The sequence below is a fragment of the Solea solea genome, chromosome 11, assembly GCF_958295425.1.
Source record: "Solea solea chromosome 11, fSolSol10.1, whole genome shotgun sequence".
In the NCBI taxonomy this organism is placed as follows: Eukaryota; Metazoa; Chordata; class Actinopteri; order Pleuronectiformes; family Soleidae; genus Solea; species Solea solea.
Genome location: NC_081144.1, coordinates 285,853 through 313,704, shown reverse-complemented (window position 1 = coordinate 313,704; position 27,852 = coordinate 285,853). Strand labels below are relative to the sequence as shown.

Genomic DNA, 27,852 nt, shown 5'->3' with positions numbered 1-27,852 from the left:
TAGTTTAGTATGTCGTTCAAAATGTGACAAAAACGTCATAGTTTAGTATGTCCTCCAAAATGTGACAAAAATGTCATAGTTTAGTATGTCGTCCAAAAAGTCATCAAAAATGTCATAGTTTAGTATGTCGTGCAAAAAGTCATCAAAATGTCATAGTTTAGTATGTCGTGCAAAATGTGACCAAAATGTCATAGTTTAGTATGTCGTCCAAAATGTGACAAAAATGTCATAATTTAGTATGTCGTGCAAAAAGTCATCAAAATGTCATAGTTTAGTATGTCGTGCAAAATGTGACAAAAATGTCATAGTTTCGTATGTCTTTCAAAAAGTCATCAAAATGTCATAGTTTAGTATGTCGTGCAAAATGTGACAAAAATGTCATAGTTTCGTATGTCTTTCAAAAAGTCATCAAAATGTCATAGTTTAGTATGTCGTGCAAAATGTGACCAAAATGTCATAGTTTAGTATGTCGTCCAAAATGTGACAAAAATGTCATAGTTTAGTATGTCGTGCAAAAAGTCATCAAAATGTCATAGTTTAGTATGTCGTGCAAAATGTGACCAAAATGTCATAGTTTAGTATGTCGTCTAAAATGTGACAAAAATGTCATAGTTTAGTATGTTGTCAAAAAGTCATCAAAATGTAATAGTTTAGTATGTCGCCCAGAATGTGACCAAAATGTCATAGTTTAGTATGTCGTCCAAAATGTGACAAAAATGTCATAGTTTAGTATGTCGTTCAAAATGTGACAAAAATGTCATAGTTTAGTATGTCTTGCAAAATGTGACAAAATGTCATAGTTTAGTATGTCGTCCAAAATGTGACAAAAATGTCATAGTTTAGTATGTCGTGCAAAAAGTCATCAAAATGTCATAGTTTAGTATGTCGTGCAAAATGTGACCAAAATGTCATAGTTTAGTATGTCGTCCAAAATGTGACAAAAATGTCATAATTTAGTATGTCGTGCAAAAAGTCATCAAAATGTCATAGTTTAGTATGTCGTGCAAAATGTGACAAAAATGTCATAGTTTCGTATGTCTTTCAAAAAGTCATCAAAATGTCATAGTTTAGTATGTCGTGCAAAATGTGACAAAAATGTCATAGTTTCGTATGTCTTTCAAAAAGTCATCAAAATGTCATAGTTTAGTATGTCGTGCAAAATGTGACCAAAATGTCATAGTTTAGTATGTCGTCCAAAATGTGACAAAAATGTCATAGTTTAGTATGTTGTCCAAAATGTGACAAAAATGTCATAGTTTAGTATGTCGTCCAAAATGTGACAAAAATGTCATAGTTTAGTATGTCGTCCAAAATTTGACCAAAAATGTCATAGTTTAGTATGTCGTGCAAAACGTCATCAAAATGTCATAGTTTAGTATGTCGTGCAAAATGTGACCAAAATGTCATAGTTTAGTATGTCGTCTAAAATGTGACAAAAATGTCATAGTTTAGTATGTTGTCAAAAAGTCATCAAAATGTAATAGTTTAGTATGTCGCCCAGAATGTGACCAAAATGTCATAGTTTAGTATGTCGTCCAAAATGTGACAAAAATGTCATAGTTTAGTATGTCGTTCAAAATGTGACAAAAATGTCATAGTTTAGTATGTCGTTCAAAATGTGACAAAAATGTCATAGTTTAGTATGTCGTGCAAAATGTGACAAAAATGTCATAGTTTCGTATGTCTTTCAAAAAGTCATCAAAATGTCATAGTTTAGTATGTCGCCCAGAATGTGACCAAAATGTCATAGTTTAGTATGTCGTCCAAAATGTGACAAAAATGTCATAGTTTAGTATGTCGTTCAAAATGTGACCAAAATGTCATAGTTTAGTATGTCGTGCAAAATGTGACCAAAATGTCATAATTTAGTATGTCGTGCAAAATGTGACCAAAATGTCATAGTTTAGTATGTCGTCCAAAATGTGACAAAAATGTCATAATTTAGTATGTCGTGCAAAATGTGACCAAAATGTCATAGTTTAGTATGTCGTGCAAAATGTGACAAAAATGTCATAGTTTCGTATGTCTTTCAAAAAGTCATCAAAATGTCATAGTTTAGTATGTCGTGCAAAATGTGACAAAAATGTCATAGTTTCGTATGTCTTTCAAAAAGTCATCAAAATGTCATAGTTTAGTATGTCGTCCAAAATGTGACAAAAATGTCACATGTCGTGCAAAATGTGACAAATGTCATAGTTCAGTACAGTGTTTCTGATTCAGATGGTCAGCTCGTCTACAAGCTCTGCAGAAGCCTGGTAACAAGCTGCTATCTGAATCAGGTGTGTTAGAGCAGGGCAACATCTTAAACATGCAGGGCAGTGTTCCCTGAGGACCAGGGTTTGGGAAACACTGCCTTAAAACACACCTGGATGTGTAATACAGATAAATGTGACGTTGCAAGTGAAGACAACTCAAAGTTAATGTGAACAGAAAGGTTGTTTATTTTGTTTTACAATATTATCTTGGTTACATTCGTATATAAACTTTGTTTTGTTTTGTTTTTTTACAGAATGACAGTAATGTTTATCAGGTAACGTAACTAGAAAAAAATCTAAAGGAAATACATGCATCCAAACATGAACAGCATTTAAAAAGGAAGCAACTCCGTATAATATGACATGGTGTCGAATTCCACGACCTTGAGCTCGGCCTCAGCGTGGGAAGGAATTTATTTCATATCAGAAGTTTTTCAGCGTGAAATCAGAGCAGTAACGCGGGGGGGGGGGTAGGAACCCTTGGAAATCTCGCATCATAAAACACAAACATGACCACTGAATTCCAACTGTTTGAAATGGATACGGGAATAAAAGTCGACCTCAGAGTAAAAGGTAGTGGGAAAAGTGCACTTAGTGGGTCTGTCCGTGTCAGACCCTGTCCCAAACAAATACCAGCGAGTCCCAGGAAGTTGGGAGACACACACTGAGCGCAGTGGGACCTGGTCTCCCTGAACGTCTCTGTATTCTCTCCGTGTTTATGGACGGGGCTGAATCGCAGCTGCATAGGACAACAGACGTCTGCTGCCGCCCTCTTTTTCCCAACACTTTCCCCCTGAAATGTGCGCGCACACACACACTCTTCCCAGTGTCTATAAACTCAACACTGCCACAGAGAGTCCCGTCATGGAGACGCTGCATCATGATGTTAGAATACCTGCTCTATAAATGTCGAAAATGTCAGTGGTTATTTAGCAAAATGTGGCATCAACTGAAACTACTTTAACTGGCCAAAGAAAACACTAGAAAACACTGGAATCTAGAAGAAAGTCAGCAACGGTTTTCACGTTCACACATTTTATGGGCAAAGTGCAGAGGACAGCGAGAGCGCAGCAGCCGTGATCTACGCGGGACAGTTTACAGCATTCTGACGATGAAATGAAGACGAGCCAATGATTCGTATCTTTTTAGGACAGAGGTGGAAGCTCTGGACTCATGATCGTGTGCAAGGCTTCAACAACAACAACAACAACAACAACAATAATAAACAAAAATAAACAAACATCTTGTCCTGTCCTTTGATGTCAAACACATCTCAGACTAAAAGGTTAACATGTTTATATGTAAGAAGTCAAAATATCAACGGAGATGAGAGGAATGTAGAAAAAAAGAACCAAAATAAAAAGGCATTTTTTAAGATTATGTTAAGGATGAGGAACAGAGGTGATTTTGGTACTAGGACAGAGATGAGTAAAGAGAGAGAGAGAGAGAGAGAGATCTGTATTATAGATGTCCAGACTTTGTCTCGTCCTCCTCCGCGTCTTCACACCTCTGGGACAGAGTGATCCATGGATGACCTCAGGAGACCAGTGGACATCCTGGGAAGGAAAAACACAACAATATGTTTGAAACAATAAAAGAAACCGTAGAAACCGCTCGTTCTCCTGCACCAAAGTCCAGAGGGACTTTGCGCTCATGAGAACTCAGGAGCTGCTGCTCGACTGCAGCTTGGTTTGGTCAGTTTGTGTCACTGAGGACTTCAAACACTCAAGTCACAAAGTAACACATGTGTTATAGATGGATCAACTACCAATGAAAACATAAAGTGGTAAATATATTCTTCAAACATCTTGGGATTTAAGCTGGCATACATTTTATTAGGCAAGTCTCTTTTTAAGTGGCTGAAATCCAGCTGGATTTGAGCACAGGGGGTCAAATCCAGGGGGTCAGGGTGTCAGGGGTTCATGGGGTCAGGAGGTCAGGAGGTCAGGGGGTCAGGGGGTCAGCCTGTACCTCATTCAACCACAAGTGTCCCTGAAAAAACTCCTCTGTGCATTTGTTTATCTTCATCTTTAGAATTATACTTGTATATTTAAAGGTTTGAATTCAAACAGTGAAGTAAGAGTGTGACATCGGGCAGATGTGAGGTGAGGAGGAAGTGGACTGAGCTGTCGTCACCTCTTGATCATGTGTTCGTAGATGAACTTGGGCATGATGGTGATGGTCATGGCGGTCGGAGAGGTGCTCAGAATATCCTTGATCTGAGAATCCTGCAATTTTCACACAGTGACACGTCAGCAACTTTTGCACCAACAATTCATTCACTCATTCAAATGTTGCCATTAAATACAAGGATTTGTGAGACAGTTTTTCTCCAGTGAGGTTTGATGAGGTAAAACATTACAGGTGATTCCCTAAAAATGGGTTCCCGAATAATAACAATAAAGATTGTCGTGTGAAATGAAGTAAATCTAACACAAAGCTGCTGTTTGTTAGAGGATCGACTTCATTTACATCAGGTCATTAAACATCACCTACATCACACATTTGTGTGACGTGTGTGTTTTTGTGTTTCTGATATTATGTTTGATTTGAATGAATCATCATAATTAACAGATCGCACATGTGAATCAGCAAGATTTGGATTATAATCTGCAGCAGTGATCAACAATGCACCAACTCTGGCTCCAAAACCCCGTCACCACCACAAGATGGCAGCACCCTGTAATTTTATCACAGACCACAGTCTTCCTGGTTCCCTTTCTGAAGGCAATTCATTTAAAAGCCTCCAGGGGGCGACTGGTTGAAAAAAAGAACAACATTTGAATGGGAAAATTAGCTTCTCGCTAGATTTATAACATCACTAAACATTTTCCTGAGGAGTTAATGGTGATTTTGTACATTTGATCCCATTTAGAGGAAAATAGATGATTGTGAGTACGGCACATCGTGGACACCAGTGTGATTGACAGCTGGGAGGAGCCTGGTTGAACTTTAGGCAAAATCAAGATTCTGGAGGCTTCAAAACAACGACTTTACAGCTGGTTGCCATTAGATTTTCTGTGCAGCGATGTGTCCCCTATCTACAGTACATTTGATTACTGAAGCATGAAGTATGTGATGTTCTAACCAAAGGAGACAACTTTCAGACTAGATACTCGTCACAGGGAAAACAGGAACTACATGACTAACAGCGCCAAAGGAAAACAAACTGCAGCTGTTACGTACAAAACACTTCACATTTAAAAACACTTTTTCTGCTCACTTACATTTGTTCTGCTGATATGAGCGCAGTCATCCTGCAGCCACCAAACATCGTATGAGAATCACACGACTCTGCTCCGACACATAAACAGTTTATACTAACGAAACAAGTGTCTGACCTTGAGTCCGATGACGTTCTGCCCGTTGATTTCACAGATGAAGTGATCGGTCACGAGGCCGTTGCGGGCAGCGGAGCCGTCCTTGACCAGCGAGGTGATTTTGCCGGACTTGTAGATGAAGCCAACGTGGCCTGAGCTGTCTTTGTGCATAGTGATGGTGCGCTGAAATGGCCTGCACACACACACACACACACACACACACACACACACAAAGGATTAGGGATCCATCGTAGCTGAGACGATACAAGAAGAAACTACACTAAAATACATGTCTGACAAACTTAAAACCTAAATTAATTAAGTTCAAGTTGCCTTCATATAACTTGCTAAGTTTAGTTTGACTTAACTCGATTCCTGTTGGTATTACCAAATAAAGTCTTAAAAGGTTTGACAACCATTTTCTTTTTTCAGTGTATTTGATTATGTTTATAAAAAAAGACGAGGTGCACTGAGTATCCAGCAGAGGGGGCCACACATTGACTACAGCCACCACAAGCACTGCAGCTGCGTAACCATGGTAACTGTACATATCATACAGTAACAATAGAAACTGTTGTCCTAAAGCAACAAAGATCAAATGACTGAATGAAAAAAAACAAACAGGACACAGCGTAACGTCCTGCTCGTCAGTCCTCACCTGTCCCGGACCACCAGCTCGATGCGGGTCTCAGCTGCCGCCTTCAGGGCCTTGTGGGCCTTGTCGATGCTCCAGCCGGCACAGTTCTGACCGTTGATCTGAAGGACCTGGTCCCCGAAACGCAGGCCGGCCAGCGACGCGGGGGAGTTGGCCTGCACCAGCTGAATGAACACTCCCTGTGACAGGAAGAGGAAACAGATAACCACATTTAACACGGGCAGGAAAGAAGAGACAAAAATGACACAACGTGGAGTTTTTCTTGGTGTGTTTTGAGGACTTGGAATGGCATTATCTCTTCTTTGGTTTGTGTGTTTACTGCAGACTGAGAGTCTCATTTCAAAAATACATCCATTAACAATACACTGTTATCTAATGTATTTGCCAGCTCAGTTCAGATATTTCGACCCTGCCCACTCTTTTAGTGCAACTGAATTATTAACTGCAGTTGCTTCCAAAGCGTCTGAGACCAGGATGGAAACTGGTCTGAGATGTTTGGACTCACACCCGTCATTAAAATGCATCAAACATAGGAACATTGCAACTTACCATTGTTTACAGAATCAATTCATCATCTTGATGTATTTTGTTTTGTCCACTAACCAAATTATTTTAGGTTTAAAGATGTCTTTGTTCTATGGAGCAAAGAAACCAGAACATACTCACATTTAAGAAGTTGAAAAGTTCAGAGAAATTTGAGCTGCTAACTTTAACAAGTTACTATAATTGTCTAAGAAAAACAGCTCTTTTACCAGAGTGTTTTACAGAAGCTGGTTAGGTTCTAGTAGTAATTAACTGAATGGCAGGAGGAAGTAATGGCCAGGTCATACTTTCCACATCCATGAGTCATCCAAGTCCTGCTGACATGTTTCCCGTATTTTCTGTGTTCCAAAGAAGTTATTGTGAAATAATCCCACTGTCTTCTCTGAATCGTATCACAGCAGGGCTACAACAACTACTCCAGTAATCAATTATCATCCAACTACTAAATGAACTGCCACCCATTTTTATAATTGATGAAGTCGAGGTTTGAGTGTCCTTTTTAATAATTAAAGCAAGTTCTCTCATTTTTCAGCTCCTTAAATGTGAATATTTTCTGGTTTCTTTGCTCCATAGAACAAAAAAAACATGAAAACTAAACCATTTTGGTTCCTGGACAAAACTAGACATGTAAGAGCATCATCAACTACTGAAGCTCTGTATAGTATGGACATGTTTTATCACATGACGCTCCAGATAGAGACTGAAATAAACGAAATGACGGCATCAGATGAAGCAGATCGACTCAGATCTCCCACCTGATCCTGCGTGGTAGAGCTAAGGAAGTGGGTGTGGTCTACATGGAGTCTAATGGGTGCTAAGAACAGTTGGTTTGTGCTACATAATTAATGTAGGTTCCCGGTCAACAGTTTGTGATGCTGACTCACGTTGTCGATGGCCCTGAGTCGGAGTCCCACTTTGCCGTCCTGGTCCTTACAGAGTATGATCTCCCGCAGCCCCGGGCGGATCTCTGCCCTCCTGATGCCGACGTCTGACCCCGTCACAGGCCGCAGCATGCCCGCGACACCTGAGGTGGAGGGCAGTGCCACTTGCTGAGGAGAGACAGCAAAGTGAGGAGGGTGGAGAAAAAAGCAAAGATTAGAACATTAAAATCCAACGATACAAGTGAGAGGATTCAAATGAATCTCCTCCTCCAACAATGAATGAGGTCAGGGACTGCTTTTGAAAAGTCCATTATCGTTTCATTTATACAGTGAAGAAACTAGTTAAATACATTCATGAATACACCAACCAGCCACTTTATTAGGTACACTTACTCAACATTTTACAGAGCCTTTGTTAACAATGTTTTGACAATGCAGCAGAGGCAAACAAGCACACTCTCAGGAAAATAATCACCACTGCTGTGAACTACAACCTTGAAAAAACTCTTGACAGAAACATTTTATCAGACCCCAGTCACCCATTCTTTCCTTCTTTTGAGTCACTGCCTTCAGGCCATAGTTACCATTATCCAGACTTGTTAAGAAAAGGGAACATTTGTACCACAAGGGATTAAATCCCCTGAATGAACTGCTGACCTGCTGAAAATCAAATGTTATTTAGATTGACTGAAAACTTATTTGAAGTCCTTTCAGATATTGTTCTCTATACTGTATGCTGAATGGCTGTAGTTTAACTTGTGTTTTATTGTTATTGACACGTCATGACATGACATAACAAGTTAAAAATAGTTTCCCTGTGGGGACAAGAACGTTTTCTATCATTATTTTCTCAGTATCACATGAAAGCATGGATCCACCCTGTCAGTTCTGACTGGTGGCAGTGGTCTAATGGTGTGGGGGGGGTTTTCTTGGCATATTTTCAGCCCCTGAGCAGCATAATCTCCTGGAACTACTTCCAGCAGGAAAGCATGTCATTTTACAAATCTGCAATCAGCTCAAGCTTGTTTTTTGAACATGACAAAGAGTCCACTGTACTGAAATGGTCTCCACACAGTCACCAGATCTCAATCCAATGGACAAAGCACCTTTGGGATGTGGTGGGCGAGGAGAATTGCATCGCGGATGAGCAGCCGACATACATGGAACGAAAACTCTGAGGAATGTTTCAAGTACCTTGTTGAATCGATGCCACAAAAAATGAAGGCCGTTCTAATGGGTCAAACCCCGTACTAACATGGTGTACCTAATACACTGACTGATGAGTGTAAAAAGCTGCAAGCACGGATGGTTGAATATCAGCTGACAAGCTCAGGTCCTGCAAGAGCCTTGACATCTGCAGGATGCGCACACGCACACGCACACGCACACGCACACACACACAGAAGTGCAGGGGAGTGAAGAGCTCACACCCTCCCACACACAGCTCCAGGCCTGTGGTGAGTCACAACTGTGGCTCTCCACAAACCAAGCACTGAACATTGTGTTTTCATACATCTACAGATCAAGCCTCATTCAGTCTAAACTCATTTATTTTCTGTCCATTTGGAGGCAGAGGACACATGCAGAGCATTATGGTTATATACAATATATTTGTGGTCATCATTATTACAGCTGTCACTCCTTCAGATGTCAGTTCAAACCTGTCGTTACTTCACACCTGCTTTAAACAATGTGAAGTAATCACCGAGTCGTCCAGCAGGCGGTGCAATAAGCGCAGCTTGGTCCACATTATAGTCTCTTTGCTCATTAAGAGAAGACAACAGTGATGTTGTGTTGGTGTGTGTGTCAACAGTCCAGGACAAAAACAGGCCAGAGTGTCCTCCTAAGCACCAAATCCTGACATTAAATCTAACAAAAGCAGAATGTGGCAAATATTTCTGGTTCTACACCAGAGAACGTAAAGTAAGAAACAAATCTGCGAGCATCGAGCAAAATAAACTGTCCAACGTTTATAAAATCTGTAGGAAAATCCTTACATTTTCAGCCACGGGCACCAGGGCCAGGTTCCTCTGGACTTCATCACTGTTGAGGGCCAGGCCCATGTAGCTGCCCAGCTCCTCCAGATTTGGGTACAAGCCTGGGACAAACGGAGATTTGGGTAGAAAAGGAAGTGAGCCAAGGGAAGACATTTGTTGTGGGGAGCAGATGTAGAGAAATGGAAATGGAAGACAGATGGTCAGAGAAGGGGGAGGAGAAAGAGAGAACTTGTTAAGCATTAGTGTACATGGTAATACAAATGTACAAATGATGGTGATCATATGTATAATTATTCATTAGGTAAGCCTTTTGTAATTATTCTCCTGTAATCAGATGTGGGTCAACCATTTTATTGACTCATTATTCTGTGATTTTCCTTGTTTCGACAACAGTGACCGTGCATTTATTTGTCCACATTAAGTCCAGTCTCGAGTGAACATGGATTGAGTCACTTTAACCAAACATGAACACAGCCCACATGATCAGAAGGAAAAAAAGAAAGAACTGAAAATGAGGGAGATCATGAGTCATCATGCACTACTCCTACACTAGGCCCTAATACAAAAATGAAATTATATAAAAAACAAAAAATGAATGTGTGTTTCTTTATTTCAAGTTAAAGAAACAAATAAGACACAACTGCAATAAACAGTAAATGTAGCAGAGTGTTTGGATGACTGACCCGAGTGGCAGCCATCTCAGAATCCTGATATATATATATATATATATACAGTATATACACATGTGTGTGTGTGTGTGTGTAACATGTGTTCATGCACATACACATAAAGACTCATAACTGTTCCTCCATCTGTCTTGTTTTTTTTTTATAATCACTGAAGCTATTTCATTCATTTTCAAATGACCGTAACAGATGGAGATTGTAAGTGAAAGTGAGTCTGCTCCATCAGCAGAAAATATCATAAGAAGAGAGGGGAATATACACCTGTGCCTGGTCAAAAACAAAGTCGCCACCTGGATTTAACGAAGCAAATAGGTAAGGGGTTGCTGCAGTTGGTCAGGTCTAGGTTCAGCAACATTATGTGCCCAAAGAATGAGGTCAGCTGACTACCTGAATATAATGAATGACCAGATTATTCCATCAATGCATTTTTTTCTTCCCTGATGACATGGGCATATTCCAAGATGACAATGCCAGGATTCATCAGGCTCAAATTGTGAAAAGAGTGGTTCAGGGAGCATGAGACATCATTTTCATGGATTAGCCACCACAGAGTCCAGACCTTAACCCCATCGAGAATCTTTGGGATGTGAATGCAACACTGGACGGATATAAATCTAGTGACATTGCAGTAGCTTATGGAAACAATGCCACAGTGACTGAGTGCCGTAATCAAAGCTAAAGGCGCTCCAACCATGATACCCTTTTTTTTAGGTGGCGACTTTTTTTTGGCCAGGCAAGTGACAACGACAGACTGTAAAAACATTATATATGTTAAACATCCACCGACAAAGTATATGAGAGTAAGAGAGAGAGAGAGAGAGAGAGAGAGAGAGAGGAAGTTTAGAGAACCTTGGCTGAAGCTCAAACACCAAGAGAAAATGAGCATATTTCTTCATCTTCCTCTCCACTTTTGGCCCGGCTACATTTGAACTCATCTCAGATACAGACCCTCGTCTTTCTTCTCCTCTGTTCATGATGATTTTCAGAGGAGTAATGAGGCCTTTTTAGTTAGTCATGTTTGCTAGAGAACCTCTGAGGTTCAGGTACTAGAAGCTGTGTTATTGGGTGGTCGATGGTGCAACAAACCAAAACATTAACAAGAGTCAGTATATTGATTAAACATGTCCCCTTTATCTCATAGTCATTGTATGACTTAATACAATGTATGTCTTAAATACGGAACCTTTATGAACATGTCTGTCACCCAAATTGAAAACAAAGTTTTTTGACACATTTAAATATGCAGCACAAGTTCTCAAAACATACGAGTCTAGGTGAAGCTCTAGCAGACAGAGAAGGAGGCAACTGCTCTGACAAACATGTGGCAGCTTGTTCCACTGTCAGGGAACTACAATTAGCAACAGTCTGAGCTGTGAATTTCTAGGATGAAGGGATGGTAGTGGGGGGGGGATGTTCATTGGAGGATGGTAGAGGGCTGTGGTCCGGCACTGATGTCAACCAGGTCGTCTCCTCTCACCTCCCTCTCGCTTAATCTCCTCACCAACAGGAAAATGTACTCCTCTTACCATGCCTCCCTCCTTTTTAATCAACAACTCCTCCTCCTCCTCCTCCTCCTCTCTGTCTCATCATGCCCTATCCCTGCAGAGACTGCCAGAGCTGGTCTCCATAGTAACTTATGGCCTGGACTGCTGAGGTAAAAACAAAAGCCCAAAAGACTCTGAATCCAAGCAGAGAAAAGAGAAACAGAACGAGTCGGAGAGTGAAAAAGAAGAAGAAAAGTTGTCTTCTCCAAACTCTAATGGGCACCCTGCTCATCTTTTACCCATTCTTATTCTTTGCTTGGAGCCTAATTCAGTGCCTCGTTTAAAGACTTTCACACAAACATGAAGCCTATGCGCTTAAATACAAAGAGAGAGAGAGAGAGACAGAAATGAAAAGTCACAAACACAGAGGGGAATAAGTGAGCGGTTCTGTGAAGGTATTTCTGCAAAAAGTTAGAGAGCAGGTTTTCCCAGAGTGTAAGTAATGGAGGAATAAGATGTTCCTCTCACAGTGCAGTATAGATGACACTCACTTGATCCTGACATCCCAGCAATAGCAGCCTGAGGCTGGTAGGTTCCCTCGGTGATGGCTGGCATGGCGGTGGGCGCCTGGGCAATCTGGGCCTGGGCCTACACGTACATGCAGCAGTCAGTGGAGGATGGGCAGTTGTCATCAATACAATACAGATGAGTAAGAAGTTTTTACATGTTATTGGATCTATCCACACTTCCAGTTTTTAGTTTTAAACACATAACACCTGTTACTGTTTTCTGTTCTTTTTCAGAGTTTTTGAGCCCTTGAGACAAATATAAATGTTTTGTATTTACTTCATGACTGAGGATTCTTGTCAAGCATAGCTCTACTATCATCACTGAATAAGAGGTGCTATTAACAATTTCTGTCAGAAAAAGTTTCAAAAAATCTAATGGAGTGCCGAGTGTTTGCTCATTGTGTGAATTGTTGTTGTGCTCTCTCCATTATGTCGTCTATGCTGTGATTTGGCGCTATACAAATAAAATTGAATTGAAATTGAATTATATATGAACTTAAGCGTAACCCACATTTTAAACCGTTTCATTTGTGCTAGTGATGCGCGGTTAAGAAAGCTGTAAACTTAGGAAACCTTTAATTTACATATTTTTCGGCTTTATTCATATGTTATTACAGCACTACAATTATCAGGAGGTCTGACTGTTCTGGCTGCTGATGTTACTTTTTCCACATCCCGGCCACGGGTGTAGGAAGAGGTTAAATAAATAGACAAAATAAACTGAAATATTATTCACAATTTATTTGTTGGGCAGAGGAAAAACCTTTCTTAATAATTTAAGAGACAAACAAATGTCTTGAACACCTTGAACAAAAAAAGCCCCCGCTTACAAAATGTATTTGTCTACATGTATGGCTGCACTGTGCTGCACTTCACGCCTTAAGTAAAAAATAAAACAGGCAAAGTCTCACTCACTGTGTGACAGAGAGGGTTGAGGTAGGGAGCGAGGAAAAGGTGACAACAAGTGGTTCATAGTTTATTTATAATGGTGCCTCCTTTACCGTATTTTGACCCTAACGCGCTGTATTTTCCAGGCAACGACAGAAAGGTTAGGACAAAACTGAGTGAGGACGTTGGGCTAGTGCGAAATGATAAGAAAACGTGTTTGTTGGTGGTATTTTACTATGAATGTAACTAGCTTACACTTAGTAGTACTTAGTAGTAGTAGTCGCCCATAGCTGCATGAGGAACATTTAAAGCAGTCGACCTCTTAAAAAGCACTTTTGATAACATGACAGTAGATGTGTCACACTCTCTCACATTATACATCAACTTACATTTTTATTAAAGCTCCAGCTACACACGTGAGACATTATACAACACATGTAAAAAGCAGCTATTAAAGAAGTGGCAACAAAAACTTACCCTGATGACCTTGTCGACCTTTAGGTCCTCGAGAGAAGGATACAGAGACATCCTAAAGAGAGAAGACAAACAACAGTGAGTGGAGGACCTTCAGAGAGCTTCGACAGCCCAGTCAGATCTGCCTCAGCAGCAGACCACTCAGCAGGATATACTCATGTTACCCCACTGTCATCCATTAACTTTAGACTCCATTAGGCTGCATTTTACATTAACACAGCATCCAAAGATGTTTTACTACCGAGAATCAAATACAGGAGAATGCTGAAGGTGCTTTTGTCGGATAATATTTGAGTCCAAGAGAATAAATAAGCACAAACAGGCTCTCACATGAAAGACTCAGAGTCTACGTTCGGGTTATTTTGCTCCTCAATGACAATAAACTGAATAGATTTCGCTTTGTGGCACCAATTTTCATGCAACTTGGATTAACAGAGAAAATAATTAACAGATGAATCAGTTTTGAAAATAATCTTTAGTTGCAGTAGTCCCTAGATTAGAATAGCAGTGGTTAGGTGGAACCAACAATGGACATTAACTGGAATATATGTGAATATGCTGACTCAACATTCCTAACTAATTAAAGTATAATTTATTTTCTTTCTCTTCTGCTTGACTACTGCCCAACCTTATGCACAGCTATGACTACATACAGTGTGACAAACATGCTGATCACCTAATGCTCAAATAGCCTAAAAAACAAAACAAAAAAAGCATTTAGCATTGGCAGCAAATTTTTACAAAATGCCATAACACATCAGCTCATAGATGAGTGCATGCATTGCCAATGTCAGTATGTGTAAAGTACAGTGAGAACACAAGGGGCACAATACATCAGTTCACCCTGGCACCACACTTTCAGTACGACTCTTTACTCATTCACATTCTGTGTGTACGTTTACTGTTTTTTTAATGCTTTGCTTTGGTGTTTTAAGTCAGTTCTTGCCTATATTTTTATATATTCTTTTCTTTCTTACAAGTTGCTATTTAGCCCCCACATTGAAAGCACTTGGGCTGAATGTGTGCAATGACTGAACGTTGCAGCAAACCTGTGGACGGAGGATAAGGATGTTATGCAACTGTACTTCCTCCCTGTTGCTGGGCTGTGAGTTGTTGAAACTTGATATAATTAAATGCAGAAGTGGTTCAACCTGTACCTGTACACAAGTAAACATGGGTGGAGTTTTCCAGACAGGAGACAGCAGAGTCAATGGCTCTCAGTGCAGAGAAGTGCCAACCAAAACTAGACTCATCATCACAGCAAACAAAACAAGAACAAGCTTGACGCAGGAAGAGGATATTGAAGACAACAGTCACTCAGGCATTACTCCCATAGTACAAAATAAAAACAGCTAGTAAAAACCATATACTGTATGTTGTACATTTACATTTGCATTTGCACAATGTACATGCAGTTGAAGATTTTGAGGAACATATACTGCTCACTCCATTTTTGTTTGTGTGGTCAAAAACAGAGTAGTTTTAAAACAATGGCACAGTTATACAGATTTGTTCCTCAAAATCTTCAACTGCATGTACATGTGCAAATGTACATTGTGCAAATGCAAATGTAAATGACTTGACTATTAGCTATGAACAAGAAGCTCCATGAATACTAACTTTCAGTTTCACCTCACAGTAAGTGTCATAACAGAAATCCATCCTCCTTAATTTTACATTTTAATTAGTTTTAACAGCACACAGACCAGTTAGTGATAGTGAATTTGACCCCTGCATTTACCCCATCATTTTTGAGCACTAACCAGGCACAGGAGCAGTGGGCAGTACTTATCTACGGCCGGAGAGCAAGGGGGGTTGTGTACCTGGCTCAGGGGCACCGCCGCCCTTGACCAGATCCTCTAGTTACAAGCACAATTCCCTTCTGCTTGACTGGGGGGGGGGGCTGCCCAATAAAAAAGACAATAGTCTCACTGGGGCACACATGCTTCAAACCACCAAAGATGGGACTTGAACCAACAATCCTTGGCTTAGGAGGCCAGTGTCGTAGCCATTAGGCCACTGGAGCCTGAGGAACTAAAGCTAATAACGTGTGTGACGTAGATCGTTGGTTGGTTTTTTTTAAACACCATTTTCAGAATATGAAATCACATCTGTAGCAGATGTTATTCCATGAAAATGTGGAAGTGTGGATGTACCAACAATCCTAAGAAAACTCAGATGTGTCTCTTAGTGTGATTCATTAAAGTTATATACTCATTGTGTAAAAAGCAGCTGCCTCTACTCAGTTTGAGTTCAATGCTCTACTTCTTCTTCTTTTAAACATCAATTTCCATGTATCTGTTTCACTTGAAACCCAACCCTATGTGTCTGTGACAAAAATGCACATTACAAATTCACTTTAAATGTCTTTCCACAGTAAAAATAAAACCTATTTTAGACAACACAAGAGCAAACTAAGTTGACAAGTGAATTAACGATAATAAATAGGGGTACTAAATGTTGTTATAAATACAACCCAGTGAATCAGAATGATCAATCCATAAAATACTAAAGACAAAAAAAGATAAGACTTATCTACTTTATAATGGAAAAAGCGATAAGGATTTAAGTGTCACTGATTCATCAGCTACCTTCTTCACCACACTGTGAAAACTCCATGTCATCATCACAAGACATGTATAAACATTCCTTTCTTTGAAAGAGGAAGAGAAAAAGTGATGAGGATGGCAGGAACACAAAATTCAGACAGATCTTAAAAACAATTGCTGACATGACATGATAATTTAGTAATTGGCCAATCGTTGCAGCCCTGGACATACTGTATATATACAGATTCCAGCCAATTGAGGTGAAAAGTTGACAGTGGTGACGCCATATTGGCAATTTCCAGGCAATAACAGACGATAATTGTGTTTAATATTCACTTTTTTCCCAATGATATAAATGTGTCTTTCAAGTATGACACAAATGTTGTGTCTCACAACATTTTGGCAGTGAAAGGGTAAATACATTTTAAAATGACTTGTTAACTTGTCATGGTAAAACTAGATATTGTCCGGAATTAAGTGAATTAACAGTAAAATATAAGATAAGATAAGATAGCTATTATTTATCTCACAGTGGAGAGAAAACGGCGTTACAGCAGCTCAACAATAGGTAATCATACAAATATTGCAGTTTTGCAGTGTGTAGGCCAATAGAGTAGAAGAGGAGTGTACCATTACAAGTACAGTATTCACTGTATGAGTTGATAAGTTAAGAAAATTATGAGTAATAAATAGTTAGTCAGTACAAGTGTAAATAATAATGAATTTGTTCAGTTTTTCTCATAATGTTAGTTGTTATTGTTAGAAACAGAAGTTTTTTTACAATTCCTGATGACAATTAGTTATTTACTTTAGTATTAAGACGTTAGCAGTGATAACAGCCTATCCATCAAAATTACATTATATCACATACCCTTAAATATATGAACTTATTGAAATCGTTCAAGAAATTCAGATGTTACAGACCTTTTTTAACCAGACGGGGTTAAATTGCTTCTCCTTGGTTTATTTCAATTTGATTCTATTCTGGTTTTGCTTGGGACTCACATAGTGTCAATGTTGATGCATGATTTAGGGGCCAACGAAGTGTCAACATATGGCGGTAATGCATGTACGCAAACATTTAATTTGACACCAGGAAGTTATAACAGTATGTTTTCCCTTATGTAACCAGAATTTCTCCCAACCACAATCACGTTACTGCGACATCTCACTCTCCCAGCTACTCCAGCCGCCACTCTATTCAGATATTCTCAGTCCTCCTCAAAGACAAGTGCATCACTGTGTCAGAGGACACAGAGGGCCATTTCAATACCTTCTACTGTTTACTTTTCAGCTGTGTTTGTTTGCTCCCTTTATTAACCCCCACCCCCACCATCACCATCATCCCCACCACCATGCTTGGACTAAGCCTGGAAACAATAGTAATTGGAAGGCTGACATACTCAAATCCTCGCAGTTACTTCTGCGACTAAAACTCAGATGTAGGGAACAAGTGACATTCTATGACGTGAAAAATGGTAAAACTTCACGTGGGAGCGCACAAACAAGTGTTTTACGGCATTATATATATCGCAGCCGAGCTGCTTTGCTCCTCCTGAGGCCTCAAAGTTTGTGTAGGCAGCAAAGTGAACGCTTTTGTGGAGAAACTGAAATAGGACAGAGCGGACTAACTTCAGCAAACCTGAACGAATTGGTTAGATACAAGAATGTGTCCTTGGTGGAGACTTGTTCCGGTCTATTGACATGGTTGGGAAAGAGACAGAGGGTGTGGGAAGACGGGGGAGGAGGAGGACTGATGACGGTAAAAGAAAAAAAAACACAAGCCATCCAAATGATCCCCCTCTTAATGTACGTTAATATTTTTACATTATTTGCATGAGATCTGACGCTAAACGTTGGATTTCCTGTTTTGCCTGTTTGTATGCACATGATTATGCCTGAATGAAAACAGCAAAAAATAAACAATCTAGAAATATCAAATAAAAGATTTTAGGCTTGAAGAAGGTGGAAAAGTTGATGAATTTATAAAAAGGAAAATGTAAATAAGTGCTATGGAAACAGATTAAAGACATTAAGGATGATGTACTCCAGCTTCCACATTCCACATGAGTGGAAAAATTGCAGAATTGGCCGATGAAAGGACGTACTGTGTGTGAGGACTGCTGAAGAAACCACAAAATTCAAGATTTGGGACAAGAAGCAAACTTTACTACAATAAAAGATAGACAACACTATCACGTATCAACAGGTACTGGTGCTATATATTTACATAATCAACCTGCACCTTCTAATCTTAAGCGACGAACCAGTCTTTAATTTTTGCCGCACCTACTTACTGCTGATTTCATTGAACTAACACTATATTTGCTAAAAGGGATAGTTCAGGTTTTTTGAAGTGTTGTTAGAGTTATTGACACATTATCAACACTGGCGTTGCCATGCGTTGCTGCTAAGTGTCTGCAGCCATTTCCATGAACCAACCTGAGACGTGGACACTGGCCTTTACTGATAACATGGCTGCCAACAGCCATATAAAAAAACAACATCATTATTATTATTATCCCAATGAGGACAATAAAATATCTATCTAAACTATCTCGCCACTAGACAGCCTTTTCTGGCTGGAAATTGAAGTTTGTAGACCGCACCAAAGTCTAGAGAAAATCAGTAATTTTACTTAACAGACCACAAGAGCTGTTCATCCACCGCCGCCTCCATTAGTATGTTCAAAACGTGATATGTTGTGATTTCAGTCTTCAGAAATTCTTTATTCAGATTAATCTAAGTGACACAAGTGAATCACATGTCACAGCCACCTGTCCCCATGAATTTGTCATGTGCACATAACCCCATGAGCTAAAAATGTAGATTTTATTGTTGAAATCTGGTAAGGGAGAGTGAGTCATTTAGAACTAAAATCAGAAATACTGTTCTACTGTATATACCCGGGTATGTGATCGGAATGCAGCTGAGGGATTTTTAATATCGGATATGTCCTCTATATGGGGATAAAATATGTTTGGGAAGTGGGAGGTGTTTAACAGGGCAGCACATGGCCAAGAAGAAAGGAATTGGGCTTGTACCTGGAAGCTTGCTGGTTCAATCCTAGGATGGGCCATGGGCTGGGGTGGCTCCCGTGTTTACTACTCGTGTGTAATTAGGATGGGTTAAATACAGAAGACAAATCACTTATTTTGTCCAAAAAATTAGATTCTAAATTCTGTGAAAAGTCTGTGTAGCTGATGTTATACCACTTTTATCATAGGTTATAACGGTGGTGCGGAATATTTTCTCCAGTAAAAGTAAAAAATTCAGTTTCTCGCCACAGAGGGCAGTTTAACAGCGAGACCCCCACACAACTACACAACTTTAACAGAATAGGCTGGGAAACACGTAAATGTCCACGTTCACTTTACTGAACATTCCGTTCATACAGAACCCTGTTAGCAGACAGACAACATCATAGTTGTGTCCTGATAACACGCAGCTTGTTGTTGTTGTTACGCTTTAACAACACAGCAAGTTCACTCGGGCTAGATAAGATACTACGCAGGTATTAAAACACTTTAGCTGCATTACAGAACACGAGGCCTTTGTTTAACGCTGCAATATTAAAAGTTAAAGATTAAGTTAGCATGTGTGTGTTGTTTCAAAGTCGTATAGCAGCTGTGACTGTGTCATTCTGTCTCATTAGCGCTGTTAGCTAACGTCATTAAAAATTAACCAGAGGGCTATTAGCTCATGAAATAGTGAAATAAATAAATACTATGACACGTAAACAGACACACGCGTGAAACCAACACACACTGTTTTAAACTAAACGTTATGAATAAAGAGATGAGGCATATTAAAGCAGATCGTTTTTGTTCCGACACTAACGCAGAAGGAGCTAACATTAGCCGTAACGTTAGCTCTTTAGGTAAACGAAACCTGGAGGAGACCGTTAGCCGCCGTTAGCCGCCGCTTTGGTCAAAGACAACTCACCTTTAGTGTCGCTGGTTTTTCTTCAAACAGTCGTAGAAAGCCTCGTGAATAGCAGACAGCGGAGTTCGCCTGTCAGTACGTTTGTGCCGTTGTGCTTGTGTCTTTTCGTCGATGTCCAGACAGCAGTGACTGAGGGGGGAATTCTGGAAAATGATGTCACTGTTGGCTTCCTAGTCACAGTAACCACGTCAATCAACGTTGACGTAGTAAGCCACGCCCCTCGCGGTCACATGAGCCTTGGCAGCCTGGACCCTAGTGGCCCTCATTAAACTGTACAAGTCCAACATATAGGACAGTCTTACATAAAGTACCTTAAAGGGGAGAAACTTGAGTAAATGTACAAGTATCTGACCAGAAAATGCCTTTGGTAAGAAGCTGAAGTCACTTTTTGTATAATATTACTTGAGTAAAAGTCCTAATAAAAATTCAAATAAAAATGACCAGGTACCAAGGAATTATCTCTAATGGAAAAGCAAAAAAAAAACAAACGTCCCGAGTTGAGCCGAGGCGTGCTGGAACGGTGTCGTGGAAAATCCACTGGTGGGAACCCCTGTGTGGTGCAGCAGAGAGAAATGATTCATAGCCAGGTGGAGAGCACTTCTTTTTATTTTAAATATGCCATCATTGGTTTCGCCTGCACACAGTGACATATCAGCACATAACTACACAGTATAGAGGTGGACTGCTGCCATACCAGCTGCAGCTTTGGCTAATAACATGTAACATTAACAGCCACAGTCAGTATCTGATGGCCGGGGCCAGCGCTTTCCTTCATTTAAACTCCATTTAAAACCGCTAAGATCCTGCACCCACACATACCGTATGTATGTAGTTAGGCAGTGTGGTACTGTTAACTGACTCTATAAAATAAAACCTACAAAAAAAGAGCACATCATCATCATCATCTGTCGTGATAGATTATGCGTACATTAACTTTGTTGATTCTCAGAAATAGAAAGTTGGCATATGAAAAATTACACAATTAAAATAATACCACAAAAACAAAGTCATAATTTCATTGATTTCTCATTAACCCCCCCCCCCCCCCATTTTTTCCCCCTAAATTTCAAGCATTTCTCTTTATTTTTTTCCATTTGATCTGTGCGCTGTTCTACCTGCTGTATATGGCTTTAAATGGGGTTTAAAGAGTTGAGGAGGCAGTGCTAACGCTGATGCAAAGCGCACAACATCTACATACGGAGATTTCCTTGAACATGCAGACGGAGGGGGCAAGGCCGCTACGTCCACGTGTCTGATGAGAAAATGTAGGCACATGTTAGAACTCTACATCTACAACTGGGACGGGTTCTTCTCGGCGCCAATCGGCCCATTGGGCTCACACTTGGGTTTACAATTTAAATGAGAGCACAGTTCCTGTGTCGCGCCGTTAAGGACGGAGTCTCACTCCATGTGGCCACTAAATCCAACACAAGCTGGATACAAGTGTTTTTCCTTATTTGGTTCGTTATAAAAGAAGCACCAACTCTGGAACCTTTATACTATCAACACACATTAGCTTATTACGGGGGGTGAATGTCGCTCTTACCAACAAAAACACACAAAATAACACAAATTAAAGCATAAATCAAAAAAATTATTCAAGATGAACAACATAGAGGATGTTATGGTTATGGCCCAAACTCTCCAGAGGAAGAAAGAATATGATGGAAAAAAAATAGGTTTAACTCAAGACAAAAAGAACACAAACTGTCGTAGTTTGACGAAATAAGTCGTGGAACTATTAAACTCAAGCCTCTCACAGAATCAAGTGCAGACTCCTCTCGTTTCTCTGCGGGTCGTTCAGGTCGGTAGTCTCCTGTGAGAACAACCAAAGTGAGGATTCAAAACTCATGCGTATCGACCATTACATTGACATGAAAATGGACGTAGTCTTCAGCAAGTTCACAGACGTCATTTTTGCGACAGCTGCGATGTCAAACTCGCTCGTTACTTACACGACACAGAAAAAGGCTGTGGGTTTGTTTCACTCCAGTGCCAGTAGTTCCACTTCAAAGATGAGGGTGGCGTTGGGAGGGATGACGCCCGGGTGGCCTTGTTTTCCGTACGCATAATCAGGCGAGCAGGTCAGCTTGGCCCTTTGACCGACACTCATCTGTAGGTAAACGAGGAAGAGGAGGAGACAAACACAGGAGCAGATGTTTAGCAGATTAACATCCATTTTCTACAGCTAATTTCACATTAAAGTTAGGGAAGAAATCCCTCATATACATCTTTAAGCATTAATATAACCTAAATAGTTAGATTTTACTCTGACTATGTTTATATGATACTATAGTTACTAACTAAATTAGGTTTAGGACCTTTGACATACATATAAAACACTGATCATAATTACTCCTTAGGTACCAAAATTAGATATGGAATGACAACACATTTGTTTATTAGTTGATAGGGATTAAGTACGAAAACCACAGCCTTAACCCTGAAGTGATCAAAAACCCATTAGAAACCCAGGATTAAACTGGTTTTTAGAGCAGTTGGATTGAGATATAGCACGTGTCCTGGCATAAATACAGTGCATCAAATATACCTTTCTACTTTGTCATTTTATTTATTTAAAAAGAGTCAGTACAAAATACAATGTTAACCTTGTATAAGACAAAGAGAGGTGCACTATATGTGCCTTTAGCAAAGCCGCTGTATTCCACCCGTAATCCCTGGGCCGTTAATAAAGCTGCGTTTACACCGAGTAGATTAGTAGGTTGGTACAGTATGTATTGTTTTGCGTTTCCATTAGCAATACTACCAAAATAGCCAATTGCCCAATTGTTCAGTTTTTCAGTTGGCTAACTACCATTACTCTGGTACCCCATAGTAATGGTAGATAGACTCACGACCGTCAGCTGATTGGGCAACAGATTCTCGGCAGACCAACGGCCACAAACAAAAAAAACGAGCTGCTGGATGTCCTCCTGTGTTGCGTTCAGTGTCGTCACACTACGTATCTCGCGCACACCCCGCCTACCAAGTAATGGTACTGTTCTCAGTTGGAACACAAGCCTGAACGAGGGCTTTACCGTTCCAAACCGACCTGTACCATGATGGAAACAAGCCATGAAGCGTTAATGGAACAAAACGTATCCTCCTCTGTGAGTAACCTGCAGAATTTGTATGATTTTACAGAGCTAACAGACAGAGTGGACTTCCAGCTCTCCAGCCCACCTGCTTCACTCCCTCGTCCCAGCCAGTGATGACCTCCTTCCTGCCGATCTTGAACTTGAAAGGTTTCTCCCTGTCCCGAGAAGAGTCAAACTTGGTTCTGTCTGTCAGGAAGCCTGCAAACAGAGACACATGGACAGTCAGCCACCAAGTCAGGACAGAAAAAGGATTTAGTAAATAAAGCTTTTGGCCACAGCACCCGACGAGTGATTAATAATCAGCTGAAGTTCACGTTTGTAACAGCCCTAGATAGTCTGTGCAGAAAACTCCACACCTGATATTAATAACGTTTCATTTAAAATAAAACACCGGGGGACTAATGTGTCCCCTGAGGTTATCTGGCAGCCGTCTTTCCCTGCGGTGTGTGTGTGTGTGTGTGTGTGTGTGTGTGTGTGTGTGTGTATTGTGAGCACAAATGAAGGGATTTCCAAGAATCGCAGAAATAGCCGACAGCTGCAGCGTGGGTTTCAGTCTGACAGTCAGGAAAAGGCATCAATCTGCAGAATAGCAAGACTATTTACACCAGCGCTATTACTGTTATTAGACAGCGTGTGTGTGATGTTGGACACATCAGGGGGCCGAAGACAAGGAGGAGCCTTTTATCCACAGAGTGAGTCCATAAGTGGATGTTCTAGATCAGTGTCTATATGGGGAGCCACAAATAAGCAACTTAGGCCACGCGGTGGAGTTGTGACTGGAACTGTTGCCTTACAGCAAAAAGACCTGGGTTTGCGACCCACTCCGACCGAGGTCCTGTCTGTGTGGAGTTAGCATGTTCTCCACATGTGTGTGTGGGGGGGTTTTCTCTGGATACTCTGGTTTCCTCACACACACCTGCTCAGGCGAGGTTCTAAGTGAACTGAGCTTATGCTAAAATGTGACGTCCACAGACTGATTAGTCAGAGAGTGTCGTCACTGGAAGAGTCATGAGCGCGACGTCCCTGAAAACATGCGTTTATCATTAAGGAAACCAGGAGTGTGGTGTATTTAGAGACAGCACTGCTGTAAGCCGGTGACCGTGAGCACAATCACAACCCAACGTTCACTGACTGAACCATTCTGTCAACAAATCTTTTCCAGTCGACTGATTCTAATGATTCAGTTACACCCAAAAGGCTTTACAAGTCACTAGTGTGTGTGTTTGTGTGTCATGTTTAAAAGCATGTCACGACCCCGCCCACGTTGAGGAGGTCATACGAAGTCATGGAAAACGACCAAGTGTGTGACACCGCCTTTCACACCATGTCAGTCGGGATTGGAAAATACTTTCCTAGATGTGTTTATTTGAAACATATACACATGAATCTAAAATAATTACGCAAATATGTTTGGGGACCCAAAACAAATGCTCCTGTGACCCATCTGTGGGTCCCGACCCAGACGTTGGGAACCACTGTTCTGGATAACCATCCAGTGGAGTCACCTGCAGGAGCTGAGAGGTCACATCCAATGAGCATCAGTGAGTCTACTCTTCACCACCAAACAAACAGCGGTGACATGTTTCTCACACCAACAGACAAAAGCTCCTTCAACAACAAAAATCCAGCAAATCCAAGGTTTGTTCCATGTTTTATAAAGGCTTGTGTGTCACGGACGATCCTGTTTCACGGCCCATTTAAAGTCTGCTTTGTGTGCGGACAGGAAGGGAGACCGCCCAGACAGGAAATCCTGTGGTTTGTGTAATATTAAAAGAAAAGCAGACAAACAGAACAGCAATAATAAAAGAGAAAGATTCACTGTGCAAGTGACGAGTTTAAATGAAGCACAGAGGCTTGTGTTACAGACAGACAGACACACAGATAGACAGACAGACAGACAGACAGACACACAGACAGATAGACAGACAGATAGACAGACAGACAGCACCAGGAAAGAGCAGCTTTGCCAAACCAAGAACCGGTGCAGACAAATATACATTCAAGCTTATTAAAGGCGTCTGAAATCACATTTAGCCGCCAACGCTATTTATTTTAATTGTGTTTAAATTAGAGGTGAACATTAAACTGGAAATGAAAGAGTGCAATTAGCAAATCACCAATTCTGCCATGGAATTGTTCACGTTGTGATTGTTCTATGTTGTTGTTTTTAAACACAGCAAATGTTAGAAATAGTTCATATTTAAAGGCGCAGTACGCAACTTATGGTCAGAACTGATCTTTTTGTTTATGTTATAATTCAGTTTCATGTTTGTGACCAGAATCAATGCCCCCTCCTACTTCTGAAAACAGGCTCTTTCAAGCTAAACTACCAGACCTGACACAGGGTGCGTTTGTGTGTACACAGCAACAGAGCAGGGGCGGGTGGGGACATATGTATCCTGTCAAACTGCAGAATGAGCAACCCAGACTTTGGGAACCACTGTTGTCTATAACAGTATACAGTATAACAACAAAGATAACATATGGACACAGTGTCAACACTGACTTCTCCATGTGCCACCGTTCCTGTGGAACCGCCCGGGGAGCCGCTGATAAAATGGCTGCCTCTTAACAAAAGGCTCACCTGATCAAATCTATGCCTGCTTAAGTCTGCGATGTCTTAACAATATGTTTGCTGCGTTTTTATATTCAAACTGCTCACTCTCCTACACCAAGGTACACAGAGAAAATCTGCATTTTTAGGGTCACGTGCACCACCAGCACCACCAACACATCCAGCACCACCACCAACACCACCAGCACCACCACCAGCACCACCGCTTGGTTTGTGCAGCTATTCTTGTATGGACACTTCCATTCATTTGAACAGCTTCACCAAAAGCCTTTTCCCCAACAACTCAACTATTAGCCATAATAGCCTCACAAATGAGGTTCAGGCCTAATTAGGTCCCGGTTTTGGTCTCCATGAGGACTACTGGTCCACACACACACAGACAGAGTAAAGGACTCTGTGTAGTGAGCATTATTTTTTTGCAGCGATGAATCCAGAGCACTCGCTGTCCTCAGAGACACTGACACTAACACTGCTGCTGTCACTGCTGCTGCTGCTGTCACTGCTGCTGTCACTGCTCACTGCTCAGCAAACACCACAGATCCAGCAATGAAAGGGTGAAATGTTTTACTCACACACTCACAGACACAGACACTCTGCCCCACTGAGGAATTCACTTCTGCCTGCAAAAAACATGTCTGTTCACATGTCTGTTTAACCCTGTGGTATCAGTGTGAGCACGCACACGCACACACACACACATACGCACACACACACACACACAGCTGCCTGCAGTTGTCACTCACTGCACTTGTGCAGCAGCAGCAGTGACAATGAGCCTCAGTAAATCATGTGCAGAGCATGCAGAACAACTCACCCACATAATGCACCACACACGTCTGTCCTGCTTTGGGGAAAGTCCGTCCTGTGGAGAGAAAACACACACACCGCACATGCACGCGCACGCGCACACACAAGTCTGTGCTGAACACGTGCACCTTGATATCATTGTTGTTATTATTGTTGTGTATGTGCAGTGGCTTTACCGTCTCCGGGGCTGATGGTCTCGATCTCGACTCCCATGTTTCTCTACGGTGAGCTGCTCTGTCTGTCTGTCTGTCTGTGTGTGTCTGTCTGTGTGTGTGTGTGTGTGAGAGAGAGAGCGCCCAGTGACTCTTCTCTTCCTGCAGCCTGAGAGTCTGACACTGACTCTTCTGCTGCTGCTGCTGCTGCTGCTCCTCCTCCTCCTCCTCCTCCTCCCTCCCTCTCTGTCTCCAGTGTCACTTGATCATATTACACAACACTCCACTTCCTGCTCTCACTGATTCAAATTCAAATCAGGATTGATTGGCGTGGGAAATAAAGGAAACATAATTATATATAATAATAAATAAAATAAATACACACACACACATAAATGTATGTATACATACATATATATACATTTTTGAATTAAAATTGTTATATATATATATATATACACATATAAAATTTAATTCAAAAATGTATGTATAAAAAGGTGAATTCAGTTTGTCAAATAACAATAACATTTTTAGTTTAATAAATATTTAGTGTATACATAAATATATATCCATGTATATATAATAGACCCACACACATAGAGAAAGAGAACATATATATAGAGAGAGAGAATTTATATATATATATATATATATATATTTTACTGAGCTTCTTCTCTGAGAAGTCAGAAATAAATCAAGCAAAAAACTAAAAGAAATGTTATGGAATATAAATATAAAGGATATAAAATATAATGTTAGTTATTGCATGACTGGGGTTGGAAAAGGGGCGTACATTTCCAGAAACTCTTCCTGTGGATTGGGAATTTAAGTTTAGGAATTTTTGGAAATATTCCAGATTGGAAACTTTCCGTGGGAATTGATGAGGATTAACGTGTGCGACTGATTTGCTGTGAAACAAATACAACAGAAGTAGTATACTATGAAGTGTAAAAGTACTCTTAATAATAATATAC

At 40.6% G+C, this 27,852-nt stretch overlaps 2 protein-coding genes across 2 annotated transcripts; both read right to left on the bottom strand.

The window, feature by feature from the left end:
* Positions 1–2,417: 2,417 nt before the first annotated feature.
* Positions 2,418–20,417, bottom strand: sdcbp2 (syndecan binding protein (syntenin) 2). Its single transcript, XM_058642654.1, has 9 exons — positions 20,247–20,417; positions 13,756–13,807; positions 12,373–12,469; positions 9,652–9,752; positions 7,658–7,822; positions 6,234–6,409; positions 5,597–5,768; positions 4,392–4,483; positions 2,418–3,811 (listed from the first exon to the last, which is right to left on the bottom strand). The coding sequence occupies exons 2-9, from the start codon at positions 13,804–13,806 to the stop codon at positions 3,757–3,759; spliced, it is 909 nt and encodes a 302-aa protein (XP_058498637.1). The 5' UTR covers position 13,807; positions 20,247–20,417; the 3' UTR covers positions 2,418–3,756.
* A 417-nt stretch (positions 20,418–20,834) lies between these two features.
* Positions 20,835–27,061, bottom strand: fkbp1ab (FKBP prolyl isomerase 1Ab). Its single transcript, XM_058642656.1, has 5 exons — positions 26,903–27,061; positions 26,734–26,781; positions 23,430–23,542; positions 22,202–22,359; positions 20,835–22,062 (listed from the first exon to the last, which is right to left on the bottom strand). Exons 1-4 carry the CDS (start codon positions 26,937–26,939, stop codon positions 22,231–22,233), a joined length of 327 nt encoding a protein of 108 aa, XP_058498639.1. The 5' UTR covers positions 26,940–27,061; the 3' UTR covers positions 20,835–22,062; positions 22,202–22,230.
* Between the last annotated feature and the right edge of the window lie 791 nt (positions 27,062–27,852).

Bases quoted from the DNA above. Each gene is read 5' to 3' on its own strand.
- sdcbp2 (XM_058642654.1), bottom strand. From the start codon at position 13,806: ATGTCTCTGTATCCTTCTCTCGAGGACCTAAAGGTCGACAAGGTCATC. The intron at 7,823-9,651 runs GTAAGGATTTTC...GTCTCTCCTCAG, and splicing joins TGGTGCCCGTGGCTGAAAAT to CAAGTGGCACTGCCCTCCAC. The intron at 5,769-6,233 runs GTGAGGACTGAC...GTGTGTGTGCAG, and splicing joins GAGCTGGTGGTCCGGGACAG to GCCATTTCAGCGCACCATCA.
- fkbp1ab (XM_058642656.1), bottom strand. From the start codon at position 26,939: ATGGGAGTCGAGATCGAGACCATCAGCCCCGGAGACG. The intron at 26,782-26,902 runs GTAAAGCCACTG...TTCTCTCCACAG, and splicing joins GACCATCAGCCCCGGAGACG to GACGGACTTTCCCCAAAGCA. The intron at 22,360-23,429 runs GTGGGCTGGAGA...GTTTACCTACAG, and splicing joins GGGACGAGGGAGTGAAGCAG to ATGAGTGTCGGTCAAAGGGC.